General features: G+C 40.8%; 1 protein-coding gene across 1 annotated transcript in view; it reads left to right on the top strand.

Annotated features, from left to right (window-relative positions):
* The window catches only part of raver2 (ribonucleoprotein, PTB-binding 2), an 89,127-nt gene that overhangs the window by 6,325 nt on the left and 64,620 nt on the right, over window positions 1-18,182 (top strand). Inside the window, exon 2 of the mRNA XM_026146201.2 lies at window positions 13,700-13,766. Within this exon, the coding sequence (XP_026001986.2) occupies window positions 13,700-13,766 (67 nt within the window). The remainder of the gene's footprint in view (window positions 1-13,699; window positions 13,767-18,182) is intronic.

The following is an 18,182-nucleotide window of genomic DNA, read 5'->3' as shown; positions in this document are numbered from 1 at the left end:
GCATATTTCAGCTGAAAGTTAAAAAGGGGATTCTTTTTTCCGGTATTTCTTTCTGAGCTGTTTGAGAGTAAACAACGAAAGCGGGGCTCGTGCTGACTGGATAAAAGGTTTCAAAGTAACTTGGACGGAAATGCATTGACTGGATGAGTGCGGGAATAATGGATCCATCCATCCATCCATTCGCTTCCGCTTATCCTTTTCAGGGTCGCGGGGGGCGCTGGAGCCTATCCCAGCTGTCATAGGGCGAAAGGCGGGGTACACCCTGGACAGGTCGCCAGTCTGTCGCAGGGCTAACGACTATAATTTCCCAGACTTCTAAAACGATCTTAACTCTCAGCACTGGTTAACATGTGTTTGGACTTCACAGGAGCCCTGCTGTTCACAACTGCTGCCACAGTTGTGTGTGTTTGTAAGTGTGACAGTTGACATTGTCCCGGAGGCTCTTAACTAAACTTCTGGATGCTGTGCATTAATACAAACCTCGTGATCGAGCCTTTGGAGCGTGATTTGCCGAGAGACTCGAGAGATCAACGTGAGCTGTGTCTGAGCAGCACGTTTGACCTCGCCACAAAGGTCACGGGCCTCGTGACGACGACTGTAAAGCTCGCCGGGTTCCACATCTGTCACCCAAAACAAGAGAAACCACACATTAAATCCAGCAAGTGACAACTAGAGTGCAGGAAGTGAAGCATACTTGAGCTGATGGGTCTCATTTTGTTCTGTGCATTAACAGCTTGAAGTCATCAATCCCTGCTTTATTCCCATAAACCACTTTCCGGAGGCTTGATCTTGCCACAGGGAACAATGAGATCTGTCACCACGTCTACAATTATACTGTAACAAACAGCAAAAAAACCAAAAGATCATCATGCCTTCATGAAAAGAAAACCCACTGATTAATAAAGTCCACCTGACAGACTGATTCTGTTATATAAAGGATGTAATTATACAGTTTTGAAGGAATTTGCACATTTCAAATTTAGTCTTCTATTCAGCCTGGAGATGTAATCGCCCCTGGTTGTTGTTTTTGTGTCTGTTAAACTGATGCAAAGTCACGCTGGAGTCAAAAGTACTGCGTGCATACTCTCACAGATTCTTTAGCAGTGACTGGGTGCATCAGCTACAGGTGAATATCACCTTACGGCAATTCAAAAGTAAATCTATTGCAACGTTAATTTTTAAACTGTGTTTCAGACTGTTTCACTAATGGAATTTTCCAAGCTGGAAACGCAACAAAACCCAGGTTGTTGGTCCTGGTTATGATTATTTAAGATTGGCAATGGTTAAAACAAGAGTGTGCAGTGGTAGACACTGCTGTACATCCTGCCTGTTGGTGTGCAGGGTGCTTCTGCTGGAGCCCAGTACAAGAGGCCATTTAGCTTTTTATGTCTAAGAGCTTCTCGGCAAGCGTTCACATTTCTCTGCAGTTGCTTTGCTTATGTTGCCGTGACGATGCGTTTTAAGTACCGTGCAGTTTTCTGACATTAACTCAAAGCCTGATTGTGGACGTCTTAGAAGTGTAGACTTATACTTCGCCGCCATTGTGCAGGTGCTTCAGCACATTTTAATTTATAATATCTCAAGTGGGGAAACGCCACACGAACCAACTCAAACAAAAATAATGGCTGTTTTTAAATGACGGTTTCACCCTGTGATGGCAGGAGTCTGTTGCTGTGTTGAGTGGGAGTGGCTGCGGGCTCGGTGAGGGGAAAAATAACCTCAAATTTGAGCCCTGTCGCTTCAGGGCCGGAGACAAGCAGAGACGGGTGGGTGTGAAAAGGGGGAGGGAGGCGGGGTCACCCTGGCTGACAGCAGAATCTGTCCTGTCTCGGGGCAAGCCACCTGCTTCCTTCAGCCCACTGGTTCTGCGCTGGCCGAGATCAAATTAGTCAGCTTATCAAGGAAGAAAAAGTGAAGTGAAGAAATGGACAGAGGCAGACGGCTAAATATCGTCGTTCTGTCCTCGAAACGCAGCTTCAGTCAAGAATGCTTGAACCCGTGCGTTTGGTTGATAAATATGCATTAACACCTTTAAGCTGACAAAAATGGCATTAAATGAACTAAACACCAGTTCAAACATAAGATTCTTACTGTTGTGATAAGCACAGGATTCCTCTCTTGTTCATTAACCGAGGACTTCAACGCGTAAACAAGGACATTAGCTAAAGTTTTCCCGACAAATTAGTTTTACTTGAAATCAAACATTTTGATTCAGATTCATTCTGTTTGATTGTGTAAAGAAGACATAAAAGTAACATGAAAGCGACATGGAAACCCCCAAGTTGCACATGAAATGAAAGCACAGTATCTTTTCATTGCAGCACATTAAGGCTTAATAGGTGATTCGAGGTGTTAAAAGAATCTGTTTTTTTCAGGCGATCCCGTGCAGTGGTGATGAATGCTTATCGTGTGTGACTCTTTAGCTCACCCACTGAAATCAGCCACTTTAACCCCTCTCCCTTGAAGGCTTCTGTCCCCCCCCCCCCCCGATTGGCTGCCTCTCACAAACAGATGCTTTGAACAGCAAGTGGGTGGGGCTTTAAGATATCCCCTCTCTTTGAACTTGCATGCATCCAAAAGTAGATCAAACCAAGCATTTAGAGCTGAGGCCTGAGCTGTTGTGCACAAACGTTTCAACTTTGACTAAGTTTAATATGATATTAATGTTTTAAAAAAATGCTTCATAGGCTTCATGCTTAGTCAGTACCAATAAAAAAAAATTCTTACTAACTATTCATGATGTGCTGGGAAGCATCATCAGTGAGCCTGGGTTCACTGGGGGGTTTCTGTGGCTCAACTTCACTCCCAGCCTTGTCCTAAAGCCGTGCCGTGCCGTGCCGTGCCATTCTCATTTGCTGTTAGCGACGGGTAAAGGGGAGGGTGATCTGCTGCCTGGTGACGTTACCTGGATCCGAGGCTACAGGTGCTACCGGGAGGGACAGAGGTCTGTGGGTTGTGTCCTGGCATTCCTGTGCGCTGCTCTCGTCTCTCCTTGTCCTGACATTTCACTCTGACCCGGTGGATTTTCTGGCACACTTGGCCGCAGATAAATCTTGTTTCATGGGTCATGGATATTTTTTCTTCTTTAAATCAATTCTAGGTAAATGTCCAGTTTACCTCTGTACCCTTCTCTGTCCCAGCTATACAAGTTATGCCTCTCGAAATGGTTGTTTTTTGATGAGTTCGGACAGATCTGGGAAATCGGCATTTTCTTACAACACTCCTGGGACATGGAGTTATTAAACCATGCCTCTATTAGCAAAATTAAAAGCAGATGTGCAGTGAAGGAGACTTGTAGGTGTTTCTTTTGAGAAGCCACTGAATTTTTAAGAATTTAGTCATGGGTGTTTTTATATTGTGTATTATTTTGTCGATCTCATGTTTTATTTGTAGCACTTTTGGGACGTTTGTCTTTTCTTGTAAAGGAACCTTTGATCTCAATGGGACTTGCCAGTAAAATAAAGGTTAGAGATCTCACCCAAACCCAAGTCAGCTGGAACTGGCTGTGCCACTGAACTGAGCTGGATGAGCAGATAAGAGAATGGATGGAGAACGCAGCTATTTACATACACTCATCTATTGAGGAGTGCAAATAAAAAAAATTCTCAACAACTTCCATTTGTGTGCTGCACTTCCACATTAAGTGGAGTTTGGCAGCCAGTGCACTGTGCACCTCTTTGATCACGTGCCTGCGGCAGCTGAGGTTGATGATGGGCTTGAATCCCTGAGCCTGCTGTGCTGCTTCCCTGCATCAGCTGTCTCTACTCAACTGGAAGTAAGAAAGCATCCAAAGAAGGCAAAAAAAGCAAAAGGGAATAATGAAGACATAGAGTGAACACTTACTGTATCTTTTTTTTGTCTTACAAATGTGGAGGGGGGTGGGGGAAGAGGTTATATTGAGAAATAAAATTTGAGATTCTCTTTTTTTTGGTTGTTTTTCCCTAAAGGGTAACATTAATTTGGCATGGAATTTTGACTGGGGCTAAAGTTTTGTCCAGCGCCAAAAAAGAAAGGATTTTAAGTAGATGGGGTGGAAAGGCTGGATGTAGAGGGGAAAGGGAAAAAAGGGTGAACGTGAATTGAAGGAGGAAACTTGTTAAACCAAAGGAATTTGAGCAGTGCCAGTGCAGTGTGACTGTGTAGAACTAGCATCCAGAACAAGGTGTGGAAACTCAAAGAGTGTGTTTGAGAGGCTCAAAGGAAAAGAGAAGTGTGCACTCGTGTGTATTTATGCCTGTCTGCTAACAATATGTGAGTTTGCATGTTTTCTAAGAAGCTCTCCTGGCAGCCATTTGATGGGCCAGTGAACCGTGCTGTGCATGGTTTGAGCCACCTGTCTCGCACACACACCCACACACACACATCTCCGACCAGATATGGAAAACAAAGTATTTGAGATGTGTTAGACATGCCCCATTTTTAATTTCCCCCAAAGAGCCTGTGTTGTAGCCGGATGCAGCCGTTACAGTAGACACGGGCAAAGTTTACGCTCACACCTCAGCGCCAAAGTTTTAGCGTTTCCGATTACAGCTCCAGTAATGTGACTGGTAATCACGCTGTCATTGTAATGATAACACACGAGTGTGGGAGCACCTCTCTGTTTGCTTCCTGGGCTTCAACCCCTCTCCTCTCTGTGGCATAAATCACGCAGTCACTGTCGGTAAGCTGGCCAGGCAGAGCGCGTTTGTCCCCCTAATCCCTCAATCTCTCTGTCACACAGACACGCCAAGTTGAAGCGATGTCCCACTGCTACTTTACCCGAGTGGTCCTGTTTGTGTTTTTAAGCCTTCTCATTTATGATGACAGGTGTCACAGTAAACACATTTTTCTCTTGTCATTCCTCGTCTGACGAGTAAAAATCGTTCTACTCTGGTACTCTGACCTTTGTGTTTTCCATTATCTTTCATACTTTCCCCTGTATAGAACCTTCTGTACAGCGACTTTCAGATTGTAACAGGACAACTGGAAACACCTAAACCGACAGATGAAAGCAGTAGAAGGGTTCGCCCAGACAAACCCAGGGAAGCAATTTGCCGTCTGCTAGCTCTTTACATTGGGATTGATTGAAGGTGAGATTTAAAGGACAGTAGCTGACAAAAACAGTGATGAAGCATGCCATTTCACATTACGGACATCACAGTAATATAGCGCTTGTGACACTTGTGATTAATCCACAATGTGAAATGATTTCGCTGAGCCTGCCTCCTGGGACATTGAAGCGGTTAGTGTCAGCCACAGAAGTGCTGCTGAGGATTCGGTGTCTTGTTTAAAGTCACCGAAGCTAAATTGGAGTACCGTAATCTGTTTGAAGACGGGCCGCTTTGACTGTTTCCACAAACTGTGGTGCTGAAAAAGCCCAAAGCATATGTTAGGCATCAAAGCGATGAAAGGATATTTTAGAATAATTATGTGCCGTTAATGCTGGGAAATGAGACAGTTTCTTGTTTTTCCTTCCTGTTTCACAAACCCTCTGGAACAGGGGATTCAAACAGAAGGTCCGGGGGCCAAAATCGACCCAGCGGGGACTCCAGTCCGGCCCACTGGGCAGCTCACAAACAATGTGAGAGAAGATCTAAATTTTTTGGGCTTCTAAGTGTAGTTTTCACAAGTTTTTCAGCTTTACTACTGATAAAGACCTCCCCCATGGCCATTTATATTACAGCAAAGTAATTAGTAATAGTTAAATGACAGAAATGTTCCTGTTTTTTCACTAATATAGAAAGTTCTTAATGTACAATAATGAAAAAATTAAGAAAAAGCTTTGTTTTATTATTACAGGACAGTCGTATCGATGAGAAATCAGAACTTTTACTGCAATCTGTTTCTTACAATTTATGCCCAAAAAGTTACAGTGACAGATTTCTTTGATGTACCAGAGCGGCATCTCTTTGTTATGCAGAAAAGTAGATAACCCCTTTAAAAGAAGATATCAATGGTCCAGCCCATTCGAGGTTAAAGTGGGCCGTATGTGGCCCACAGTGTACAATGAGTATGACATACCTGCTATAGAAAGTACTGACTGGATCGACTAGTCTGCTGGTTTGATGCTCCTGGTTGTATGAGATGTTAAAATGGGAAGGTATGCCTGTAAGCCTACACCCCGTTCACGGCACACAATAGATAAGCAACAACATTTACTCGTATCTTGGCGAGCACCAGTTTGAGTAGCTTGAAATGAACGTCATGTAGATTGATCTGCGGTGATGGGCGGTGTGCTTCATTTTGTGCCGGAGCTGTTGATCAGCGAACGCAGCTGGAACATACAGAGTGCGGTGCCCACAGGTGTGTAGATGATTATCAGCTGTTTCAGGTGGTGCTTGTCATTTCATTTTCCCTTTAATAGTATTCAGACGGCGCTGCTATCAAATTCTTTATCTAGCTCTTTCTCTCAGGGCACTTTGCTTTAATGCTCCACCAAGTGTACACCCACACATGCACTTACTGATTTGGCCGTGGGCTTGAAGCAAGTGCTGGGTACTGACTGGACTTGCTGGAAATGTCAGCGTTTTAAAGTGTTCAAACATGCACAGGGAACATTACAGCGCTGATTGAAGTGGATGGCATGTTTTGTTGGATGTAAAGAAACTGGTTGACTTTGTTGATCTTTGTAGTAGTAGTAAGAAGAAGAACACAGTGTAGCTGAGTGGGACTGTTAAAATCAGGATTATTTGTGGCTAGCAGCTGAAAAGTTTGGTTTTAGGTGACTTTGCGTCTTTGTTGTGCCGTTTAATTTTAAACTGTAGAGTCGAACTAAAATGTACACTGAAGTATATCGCACAGAAACTCACAACATTGAAATAAAGTGTAACTGATGAGAGAGCCCACTACAGCAGTCCAACAGAACACTGTTAGACTTTCAACATGACATTTCAGAAATGATGTGGAAACCTTTGCAAGTGTATCAGTTTTCTTTGTCACTCCTTTTGCTGCTATTTTTCTTTTCAGACAGTACAATATGGAAAATTTGCTAGAGGTGTTTTTCTTTTGTTGGTGATACGTTTATATTGAGGACGTCACCAGAAAACGCAATAGTGCTTCTTTTTTTGTTTGGATTTTTGTTCTTTTTTTTGGTAGTCTGTAGGCAGTGTATGCTCTAGGACAGAAATTCTTTATGAATGGAATCTGTCCTTACTCACGTCAACCACTGGAAAAACTACAAAAAGATGACGCCTAGTCCAGCTGCTGTGATGTCTCCGACCCATGTTGTTGTAAGAAGGGCAATAACAACTTGATATGGAGGTACTTTGCATCGTTATCTTGAAATACATGTCATCAGTTTTTTTTAAGACCGATGGCATTTTTGTTGTGAAATCAACCATGTTCTTAGGCATGGGTGTCAAACATGAGGCCCGGGGGTCGTTAAGGAGGAATATATATACATACATACATGATTAAAGTAAGATGATAATTAATGTAGCTAACTGTGTAGTAATGTTAGGATGGTTGCCAAGTAACCTACTAACAATTCAGTTTGTGCCCATATTAAGATTTCAAATAAACCATAACCATGTCAGGGAGTTTTAAACAACTTTTTAATAAAATAGTTTATATTTAACTACATGAGATAATTGTCTTGCTTTGACTTTGAGCTTGGAATTGAGAATTATGTATTTCCACTGTACCCACTACTACATTTTTTTGGCATGGTGATATGGTAAAATAGTAAATGGACCGGTACATTTATAGTGTTTTTCTACTTTATTTCAGCACTTAAAGTGCTTTCTTACAATGAGCTTAATTAAGTGTCCTTTTAGAGTGCTTTTAATCCAACATTCACACACTCATCAGAGGCAACTTGGGGCTCAGTACCTTGCCCAAGGATACGTTGAACTGCAGAATAGTAGACAACTCGCTCTATTTCTTGAGTCGCTCTGTATCCCAGTAACTGGACTAACATAAATGAAGATAAGAAGGATTATTTTTAATACTTGGATGCAAATATGCTTGAACTTTGGAACCCTAGGAGATGACAAAATACAGAGTTTTCTCCTTGAAGAGCATCTGCCAGGCATCTAAAGTGAGAAGAGTCGGGCCAGTAGATTCACTTCCAAGCTAAACCATGTTTAGTTTCAGCTGTGATTCTTTCTGCCTCCAATTATCTGTACAGGCTCAATTAGGCGGAGGGCAGGTGACCGTCTCAGCCATTTGACATTTTGTTAGTTTGCCTTGAGAAGACCTTGGCTTTATTTTACAGTATGCTTTAGTTCACTATTCATCTGTGCCATGAAGTGCTTTCCTGTTAGTTTAACAACATTTGAAATAATCTGAGCAGCATTCCTTTATATGCTTAAGAATCCACCCTGCTACCCAGTTCCATTGGAAGTCGTGCATGGACATGTCATTACACTGTGTGTCCACAGACTTTGGATCACAAGCCTTTCCTCTCCTTTTCCATATTCTTCTCTTCACATCATGTGGGAACAATTCATGGTTTAATTTGCTCAAAGGGTCTTGTTCCAGAAGTGGGGAAAAAATCAAAATGAGTCTTTCTGTTCTTGAGGATTACTAGTGATTTCCATATTGAGGTAAACCATCTCTATTCACTAGGGCTGTCCTGAATGCCATGTTTGAGCTCTGATGAAGTAATAATAATAATAATAATGATGATAATCAACAGGGAATAGTCAAAGCTTCCTCGCTAAAAATCTAACAGCAGATGGACTCTGATATGCGCATCCAATTGCCGAGCACACACTGAATAGCCCAAAGGCGGGCAGTTTAATAAGGAATTCTATTTTGTCTTGCATTCTTGATGAAGTGCAAGACAAAAAATATTGAAATTGTGAATCCTCCATTAGACAGAATAATACAAATTTATTCAGCCGTACTGCCAATCCGGTCTGTAGGTTTGCCTGTCTGTGTCTCTGTACTGAGCCCAGTGGCTGTTTTGAAACACGTACAGAAGTGCTAATTAGAAAGCTGTTGAAATAGCGTAGTGGGACTCTCAATGAAACAAAGAGCAACATTATTGAACAGCATGATTGGAAGTAGAGATCATTAAAACATGGAATGTAAAAGGAAATGGGGTGAAACAAACTGGAATTTCATAAAATAAAAAAAGGAGCAGCCTGGTGTGCTCAACTGGTAAATTGTACGGCTAAGACGGGAGGCTGGATTGTTTGTGCTCCTAAAAATAGTCTTTAAATGTCTTGTGATGTGCCAGTGCTGTGAGAAACAAACTTTCAGCTCAATTTAAGTACAGAATAGCAGAGGGCCATGCAATAAAATGGCTTTGGAGAAAGATGGTCACTGAGTGGTGTAATTTAGCCATGTCTCAGTGTCACAAAGTGCACCGCAGTGTCTGACCGTACGCTGTCCAGAGCAGTAACTACTAATGAATAACTTTTACATTTCACAGGATGCGGAGGCAAAGAAAAAGTCCCGTGTTTTTGTTACTTGTCATTTTTCTTCATCACATACACAGGGGTATTTCTAGCTTCAAGTTGGTGTTCCTCTTAATATAAGAGCTCTGCTTTTTTGTCAGAAACACGCCATTAATGCCAGACAAAGACCAAAAAGAGTAGAAGAAAAGCAACAATTGTGAGACAGAGCTTTAAGTGAATAGAAACATGCAAGCACTTAAACAAAGGACAAAGAAGTAGAGCTTTGGGAATCATTTGTTGAAATGATGACATATTTAGGTGGCTTTCCTGTTGAATTCCATGTATCTTGTTATTTAATTGCTTGTAACCGGTGTTGTAATGATATGCTTGTGTGTTGGCATTGTAATGCAAGAAAAAACAAAAAAAAATCTTTGTTTACCAGCTCGTTTTTGACTATAATTGAGTCCCTTGAAAGCATGATGCAGTCTTCATTTCCTGACAGCTGACGAAATATGCCGATGCGTATTTTTCCACTGCGTTTTCTAAAATACAATTTTATTTTTGTCAATTCTAATGAAGCAAACTCTCTTAATATGCTTAAGAAAAGGATATTTTTTAATTTCACAGTACAAACAGAAATAATCAAACAAGTTTAATTTGTTTAATTATTTAATTTCAGGTAGATTTTTTTACCCTTCAGTGTACTTTCAGAATAATGCTGCCAATACCCTGAAACCACTTCTGTCTTAAGCAAGACAGCTGAATCACCAAAAGTCCAAAGCAAAATACCTCTTTGTATATAGATTTTTATATCTCTCTTTGGCTCTTTCCCCCCTCTCTGTGATTATAGCTCGCTCTGCACTGATTTTAAGGGTGAGTGAGCTGACCCTCTGTGTGGGCTGCCTTGCATGGCCTTCGCTGATATAAAACATGGCTGTTCTGTGTGCACGAGTGGGCTGTTAGAAGGGTAGAAAGAAAGAAGACTGTACACATTAGAAAGCCTAATCACCTCCGTCGTTGTTTGACTGAACATTGATGCGATAAATGAAAGTGGAAATGTTTTCTATGAAGTGTCTGTCCACCTGACCTCCCACAAATGCCAAAGCTACATTCGCTCTAGTGCGAGTATTGTATTAAAGAGAGCTCCAGTGTTATAATTATGCAAAGGTGATTTCTTTGTTTTCTGTCTTTCAATGGAAGCACAAAAACTAACCAGCATTAAATGACAGGAAAGGAGAGCACGGCGTATAGGCAGCATTAGCAAAATAAAGAGCTGCTGTGTCCTTACAAATGCTTATCAATTCATGAAAGACTGTTGCCACTTTTGTGTTGTTGTTCATGCTCAAGCCCTTCTAAAAACCAGCTTGTATTGTTGACTATGCGTTTGAATAAAACTGGGTAGGAACATAAAAAGTAGAGGGAGAGAATACCTCCACGTTTATGTAGTGCCTCAGTATTGCTGCTCTTGGACAGGTATGATAGTGACTAAATCCACAAGGGTGCTTGTTGCATATCTTTAAAAGAAAAAATCAGTAAACTCTATCAGGAAGGCTAACAGAGTCAGCCGTGGACAGCAGAGGCTGTAACGTATTGTGCTATGATCTTTTTTTCTCTTTTACTTACCTTTATTACATCCTAGCACTAAAAAGACAAATAACACATTTTGCTGGAGAGTGGAATCTGCTTTTGTACTTTAGTATTAGTTTGTGCCCCTTGTGTAGTTGGATAGAGTGCTGATCTTTGTATTAGCCCAACACCAGATAGAATCATTTCTTTTTTAAGAATACACTCCCAAAAATAATAATAATAATAAACTTTATTTATAAAGCACACTTAAAAACCAAGGGTATTCCAAGGCGCTTAACAAGTAACATAGAGAATAAAAGGAAGATAATAGAAATAGGATGAAAGCAACTACTAGGTATTCAAGCAGGTAGCTGTCACTGATACATAGGAAAGCAACAGGTACAGAGCAAAGAAGAAATTAAATGAGCATAAAAGTGCATGATATAAAATCATGAAAGAAATATTAACTAGAAGGAAAGGCAAGATTGAATAAGTGGGTTTTTAGTCGTGATTTGAACAGTGCAATGGAATCAGATGCGCGGATGTCGAGAGGAAGGTTATTCCACAGTACCGGGGCAGCCAGAGCAAACGCACGGTCACTCCGGGACTTCAGCTGAGATCTAGGTTGGGTCAGAAGTAGTTGAGTGGCAGATCTAAGTGTTCTAGCAGGAGCATGTGGTTTGAGAAGTTCACTAAGATAACTCGGCGCTGATTTAATAATAGTTTTGAATGTAGGAGTAATATTTTAAATTGAATATGGTACTTTATGGGAAGTCAATGCAAGCTAGCTAGAACAGGAGTAATAGGGCAAAATTTCCTGGTACCAGTAAAGAGGCGGGCTGCTGCATTTTGGACTGTTTGCAGTCTAAGAAGAAGAGAAGAGGGAAGACCGTAGTACAAGGAGTTACAATAATCCAACCTGGAGGTCACAAAAGCGTGAATAAGCTTCTCCAGGTCCTCATGCGGAACATAATGCCCAGCCTTAGAGATAAGGCGCAGTTGGGGGAAGCTAGATATCACTACAGCAGACACTTGCTTATCGAGTTTTGAGCGAGCTATCCAGCAGTACACCCAAGTTACTGACATAGTAACAGGAAGAGCTAGCAAAGGAACCCAGAGCAGCACAGAGTTGGGCACGAGGGATTTTACTGTTAAAAACCACAATCTCAGTCTTCTTATCATTTAAAACAAGAGAATTACTCAGGAACCATTCTTTGACCTCCCGCATGCATTCTTGAAAGTAGTGCAGGGACACAGCAAGGTCATCAGTAAGTTCAAAATAGATCTGTATGTCATCAGCGTAACAGTGGAAGGCGATATTGTATTCTTCAAAGATTGCGCCTAGAGGGAGCAAATACAATGAGAAGAGAATAGGGCCTAAAACTGGTCCTTGAGGCACACCACAACAGACCAGAGCGGAGGAAGAGGAGAAGGTGCCCAAGTTAACTGAGAAGGATCTATCAGCGAGATATGATTTAAACCAGTCGAGGGCAGTGCCTCTAATACCCACAGTGTGCTCAAGTCTTAATAATAAAATGTTATGGTCCACCATATCAAAGGCTGAAGAGAGGTCCAGTAAAACTAGGACCATAGAGCATCCAGTATCAGTGATTACAAGAATATCATTAAGAACTCTAACCAACGCTGTTTCAGTGCTATGCAATGGCTTAACAGCAGATTGAAATTTCTCAGCAATATTGTTTGTGTCCAAGTACGCCTGGAGCTGGGAGAGAACTAGTCTCTCCAGGATCTTGGACAAGAACGAAAGCTTAGATATCGGTCTGTAGTTTGAAAGGTCATAACAGTCAGAGTTTCTTTTTTTAAGAATCGGGTGCTTAAAAGTCAAAGGAACACAGCCTGAGAGCAAGGAAAAGTTCATAAGAAATAGGATACTGGGTCTGATTACATCAAAACAGTCCTTAGCTATGCGAGATGGAAGAATGTCAAGCACAGTATTAGTATTATTCATTTGAACAACACAAAAAACAACAATTACCTGTTTAAAAAAACAAATCAGTGCAAATATGGAAACTTCCCATCAAAGACATTTTTGCAGAGAAGTTTGTTCGATTGAAAAGTGAGTTTCAAGTAATCATGCTGACATTATCAGGGTTTTTTAAAGGGTGTAAGTGCTGTCTGAGCTCTTAGTTATTTTGAAAATTTGCGTTATTTTTAGTTGTTTTGTACCATTATCCCCACAACTTTGTTCAAAGCTTTGCTTTTGCTTTCTTGTGCAGCATCCATTCTTTCAGTTTCACCAGAAAAGCACAACATTAAATGAAAAAAGCTTTACTTCTGCTTATGCAAAGAATAAATCTTCATCTGTGGAGTAAAGGAGATTTTTTTTAATGGGGTTTCAGTTTATTTCAGTTGTTGGTATAACTAAGTTGTGTTAACATTGAGCCCTGTATCAATTATGACATTAGACTATATAATTATATATGACAAAAATTTACCTTTATCTGAGTCAATAGCTGTTACTAGACTAGAGTAGAGAAAGATGATGAGCATCTGTCACATGCTAATAATGCAAAGGTTTCTCTCACAGTTTGTGTATTGGAATGTAATAGCTTACTTTTCCATTTAAGATAGAACCTTTTTTCCCTTGTATATTCACTGCTTAAGTCTTTCATTGTGTTTGCATTTATTCTGATATTTTTCCAAAACAGTTTTTTAAGATCATTGTGGTTTACTGATACTACTTTGATTATTGTATAATCAAGAGTTTTGTAGTTTTTTTTCTCTGTTCTTTTTACATTAATGACTTCTACCATTCTGTTTGACCAAATTGTCCCTTACTTTTTTTATAGGAAGTCCATGAAATTCTGAAAGAATATGAACTGAAGTACTGCTTTGTGGACCGCAACAAAGGAACAGGTAAAACTCAACTCTAACCTGACATACACACAAAGTCACACTTGTGTACTTGTGCTATTGAAGATCCTAACCACCTTAGGCTACGTTCACACTGCAGGCGAAAGCGCATCAAATCCGATTTTTTTACCCTATGCGACCCATATCCGATCATGTGAACGGCACAAATCCGATATTTTCAAATCCGATCTGGGTCACTTTCGTATGTGGTACTGAATCCGATACATATCCGATGTTTTAGAAAGCGACTGCTGTTTGAACGGTCATGTCGCATTAAATCCGTCCTTTACGTCACTGACACAAGACAGATGCCAATTATCAGCGCCCGATAAGACATCGCGAACGCTTCCTGGCCATCCCGTGTAGATGTCAGTGAAACTGTTAGGAAGACAACGTTGGAGAAACGTAAACATTTTATTTGTACTGTATAATCTGCAGATTCTGACAGAAATCTGCAACTATCCTTTGAAGCACCGCTCCTCTCTAAAACAATAAGCAATAAGAGTAATTATTAGTTTATCTACATTATTATGTAAATAACAAAATAACTTAAAGCAAAAATTGGGAAACGTGAAGTCCAAAGTCTTTATATTAAGGGCCATCAGTCAAACAATACTGTTTGCTCTGGGTTCAAACAGAGCGCCTTGTGTGTGACGTCTTCTTTTGCGCATGCGGGCCGCTTTGAGCGTTCACACTAGAGCGCGTTTGCTGTCGCATTTTATTTTTAGTGTGAACACGCAGACAAAAAAAATCAAATTTGATCAAAAAATCGGAATTGAGCATCAAGACCTGCAGTGTGAACGTAGCCTTAGTTATCCCCTAATAATAACCACCCCAACTCAATGCTTAACTCTAACCTGTCCCTTAACTGCTATTTCAGGATGTAATGGGTGATGAAATTGTCCTGTGGCTGAAATTGTAAATGTTCATGTAAATGTACATGTACCCTAAACACACAGCTATCCCATATCTGTCACGGGTAATTTGTATTTATAGTTAGAATACACAACAGATGTGAGTACACCCCAGTGCATTATCACCAAAATATCAAATTTTGAAACTTGTATCACCTGTCACAGTGTAACTTTAACGCTTGCAAGTTCATTTCCAGAGTGTGTATTCTTGTGTAAAATGAAAAATTTATAGTTTAGATATACTTTTAAAAAATGACATGATCTCATTTCATCTGTCAATAAGATTTGAATATATAATTTGTTTCAACATCTCACGTCCTTTATTCTGTTGACTGAGTCAGTATTTTTTTTTCTGGAGAGATCTCGCTACTTTTCAGAGATCTTGGATGTGTGTTGCTCTTGGTTTCACATAAAAATACCTCAAAGGTGTTTGATTGGATTCAAGCCAGGCGAGATATTTTTCCAGGTCAGAGTTCTTACCTTCAGTCTTCTCTGACTGTGTCAGTGTGTTTTGAATCGTTATCTTGCTGGAACATTCTTCTTCTGCCAGAATTGTGGAGACTGGAAACCATCTTGTCAGATAGTATTTTGGTATATCCACAGACATTCACGCCGCCATCTATAAATGTCATCTACCCAACACCTTTTGCACTCAAGCAGCCCATGTCATTGCAAACCTACCGCTGTGCCTCACTATTGTGACTGTTTTTCACTATTGTAGTCCTGACCAAATTTATGCCAAAAATCCTGGACAAGTGTATCTTGGTCTCAGTGTGCTCCCAGTGTATTCTCAGTACCCATCAGGCTTCTTTTTATTTCTTAGAAAACATTAATCCTTTGGTTTTGTGCCAGAGAACCTGGGTTTCTTTCTTGAATGCCATCCCTAGTGTCTGGCTTTATTCACGGTCCATGGAACTGTCACAAAAAGTTCACTGATATCCGCTGATAACCTACATGTGAAGTCTACAGCGCTCGCCATCTGTATTCCACAACTAGATTGTACATTACAGTATTTATAGCATCATGATAGGACGACGTCAATGCAGCAGCCCTGTTTAGTTGTACTTTGAGTTATTCCCTGACTATTGATTGTTAAACAATCATTTGTCTGGAAAGCCTTTTCCATATGAGCCGTGGAGTTTGCACATTCTCCTTGTGCCTTGCATGGATTCTCCCCAGTTAGTTTCTGCTTCTTCCTACACTTCAAACAAATGCTTGTTAGATTGATCTGTGATTATAAACTGGCCATAGGTGTGAATGGGAGCATCAGTGATTGTGTCTCTCTGTGTTAGCCCTGTGATAGCTCTGGCAACCTGTCCAGGGTGTACCCCAGTGAGAGCTGTGATAGGCACCAACCCTCCCTGCAGTCAAGAACATTCATGGATATCTGATTTCAGCAACTGAACTAACTAGTTCTGTTTCACAGGTTTACGTGTGTGTGTGGGTGTAGGGGTGTGTGCGTGTGTTAAACTTGAAAACAAGCTTGGGGATTGTCCATAGATTAGTTGCTATTACTATCATTCAGTTAATGATTTGGGGTTTTTATGTTCAAAACTGTTATTTTACCAAGTATTAACTGATTAAACCTCAACCACTACATGTCTAACTTAACCAAAGTATTATATATTTCTTGCATATGTTAGCAGTTTCTATCACAATTCAAATTCCTCCTGCTGTTTTAAAGCTGAGCTTCTTGTAATGACAATTTTCCACATTAAGTCCTCATAAGTCAGGAAATATGAGAGGACCTTCAAATACACACACACACACACACACACACACACACACACACACACACGACCCTCTGCCCTTAGAGTGTGTCCCTTTCCAGGGAAATCTTCCATAGTGGCTATATTTAGTCGCAGCAGTCAGCCAAGCACCTGAAACAAAACACTTTTGGAAAGTCGAGCGGAGCTGTAAACAGCTGAGATATCAAAGCACCAGCCTGTCCAAAAGGTTAATGGTGTTTCAGAGCAAATGAGAGCCTGACGAAACACAGGCTCTCATCGGACCAGCGGCCACTGCACTGTACTAATTAGGCCGCTGCGGTAGTGTTAGGCACTGATGAGGTGGGAGGAGCGGAATAAGAATTAAGCATCAGAGGCTGTTTTAGGTAAAGTTTAAGTTTTCTTAAAAAAACACAGTGATGTTACCAGTGGCAACCATGTCCTTCCCCCCCCCCCCCATTTTCTTTCTTTCCCTCTCTGCCGTTCCTTCTGTCACACTGCCGCCTGCCATTCTCATGGTCTGTGTTTTCCATTAACCCAACACTTTCACCCTTCCTCCTTTTTCTCTTCTCCGTCGCTTTCTCCTTCACTGAAGCACCACTCAGTTTTATTTCAAGAGCTTACTGCAGTAATTTCACAACATAATGTGGGAACTTTTCGTTGTATCAATATTGCATTAGCTGATTGAATTAAGAAGGAGAATATTTTCAGGAGCATTAAGACACAGCCTCACAGAGCTATGCTGAGGGCCCCAGGTGAAAGTAAGGTTGCAAGCTTTGTTTTTTCCTCAACATCTTTTCCCAGGTAATATTGTCATCAATTTTTATTAAGCACTCAACAGTGCTACATTGCAGAAAAGGTGTGGCAGGTGAGGAGGTTGCTCCAAGGAAGGAGCAAGGAGTTTTCCTCAAGACATTATTTTTCCTGCGTTAGCTTTGTTTTAGCTTGAAGCTGGTCAAAAAAGTGTGGTTTGCTTTTTTTAATTTGTCAGAGAAGCGGGATTTCTGTAGTGACTGAGTGAACGTGTGGTGAAATTCACATTGTGATACATTTAGATATTAGTATGTGAGAACAAAGGCTCGCTGTATTTCCATTGCTGTTTCTAATGTTTTTCAAATTTGAGCCTTTTCTCCCTAAACTTTAAAGAAAAAAATGGCACATATGAAGCACCTAATAGTATATCACATGTCATTTTTAGCTCATTGGCCAAAGGAGTCTGAGCTACTATGTCACTGATGTTCTTGTACATCATATTTGGATAGGTCAGTTTGTGATGTGGGTCAGAGCAGCAGTCTCCTTGAAAGTTCAATCTTTGCATTTCTGACACTGCCTGAATTTTTCCAGCCGGTTCTTTTCTATGTACCAGGGATCTTTAGTGGACGTCCCACTGTGGGGTTGTCTGTTCAGTGAAACACAAAAACGGTAGTGTAAGTTTATTAGTGGAAGAAGGTTTGTAGTGTGACCTATCGGTTGTATATTAATATTCCCATTCATGAGCGGTTTCATTTATATTTCTGTTTAAATGTGCTCTATCTTTCGTGTAGGTTTTATCTTCTAAGCTATTCTGTGTTGTCATATTTATGTCATTGAGCATTTATGCTTTGTTTTTTGAAGAGGCACCCGGACTCGTTAACTACGAAGCCGTGCTGTTGTAATAGATGCCGTATGCAGTTTAGCATTTTCTTGCTGAAATATGCATCGTGCATGGGGCGATCGTGGCTCAAGAGTTGGGAGTTCGCCTTGTAATCGGAAGGTTGCCGGTTCGAGCCCCGGCTTGG

This window comes from Astatotilapia calliptera, chromosome 17, assembly GCF_964374335.1.
Source record: "Astatotilapia calliptera chromosome 17, fAstCal68.1, whole genome shotgun sequence".
NCBI classification, from domain to species: domain Eukaryota; kingdom Metazoa; phylum Chordata; class Actinopteri; order Cichliformes; family Cichlidae; genus Astatotilapia; species Astatotilapia calliptera.
This window is presented reverse-complemented; position numbering and strand designations above follow the sequence as displayed.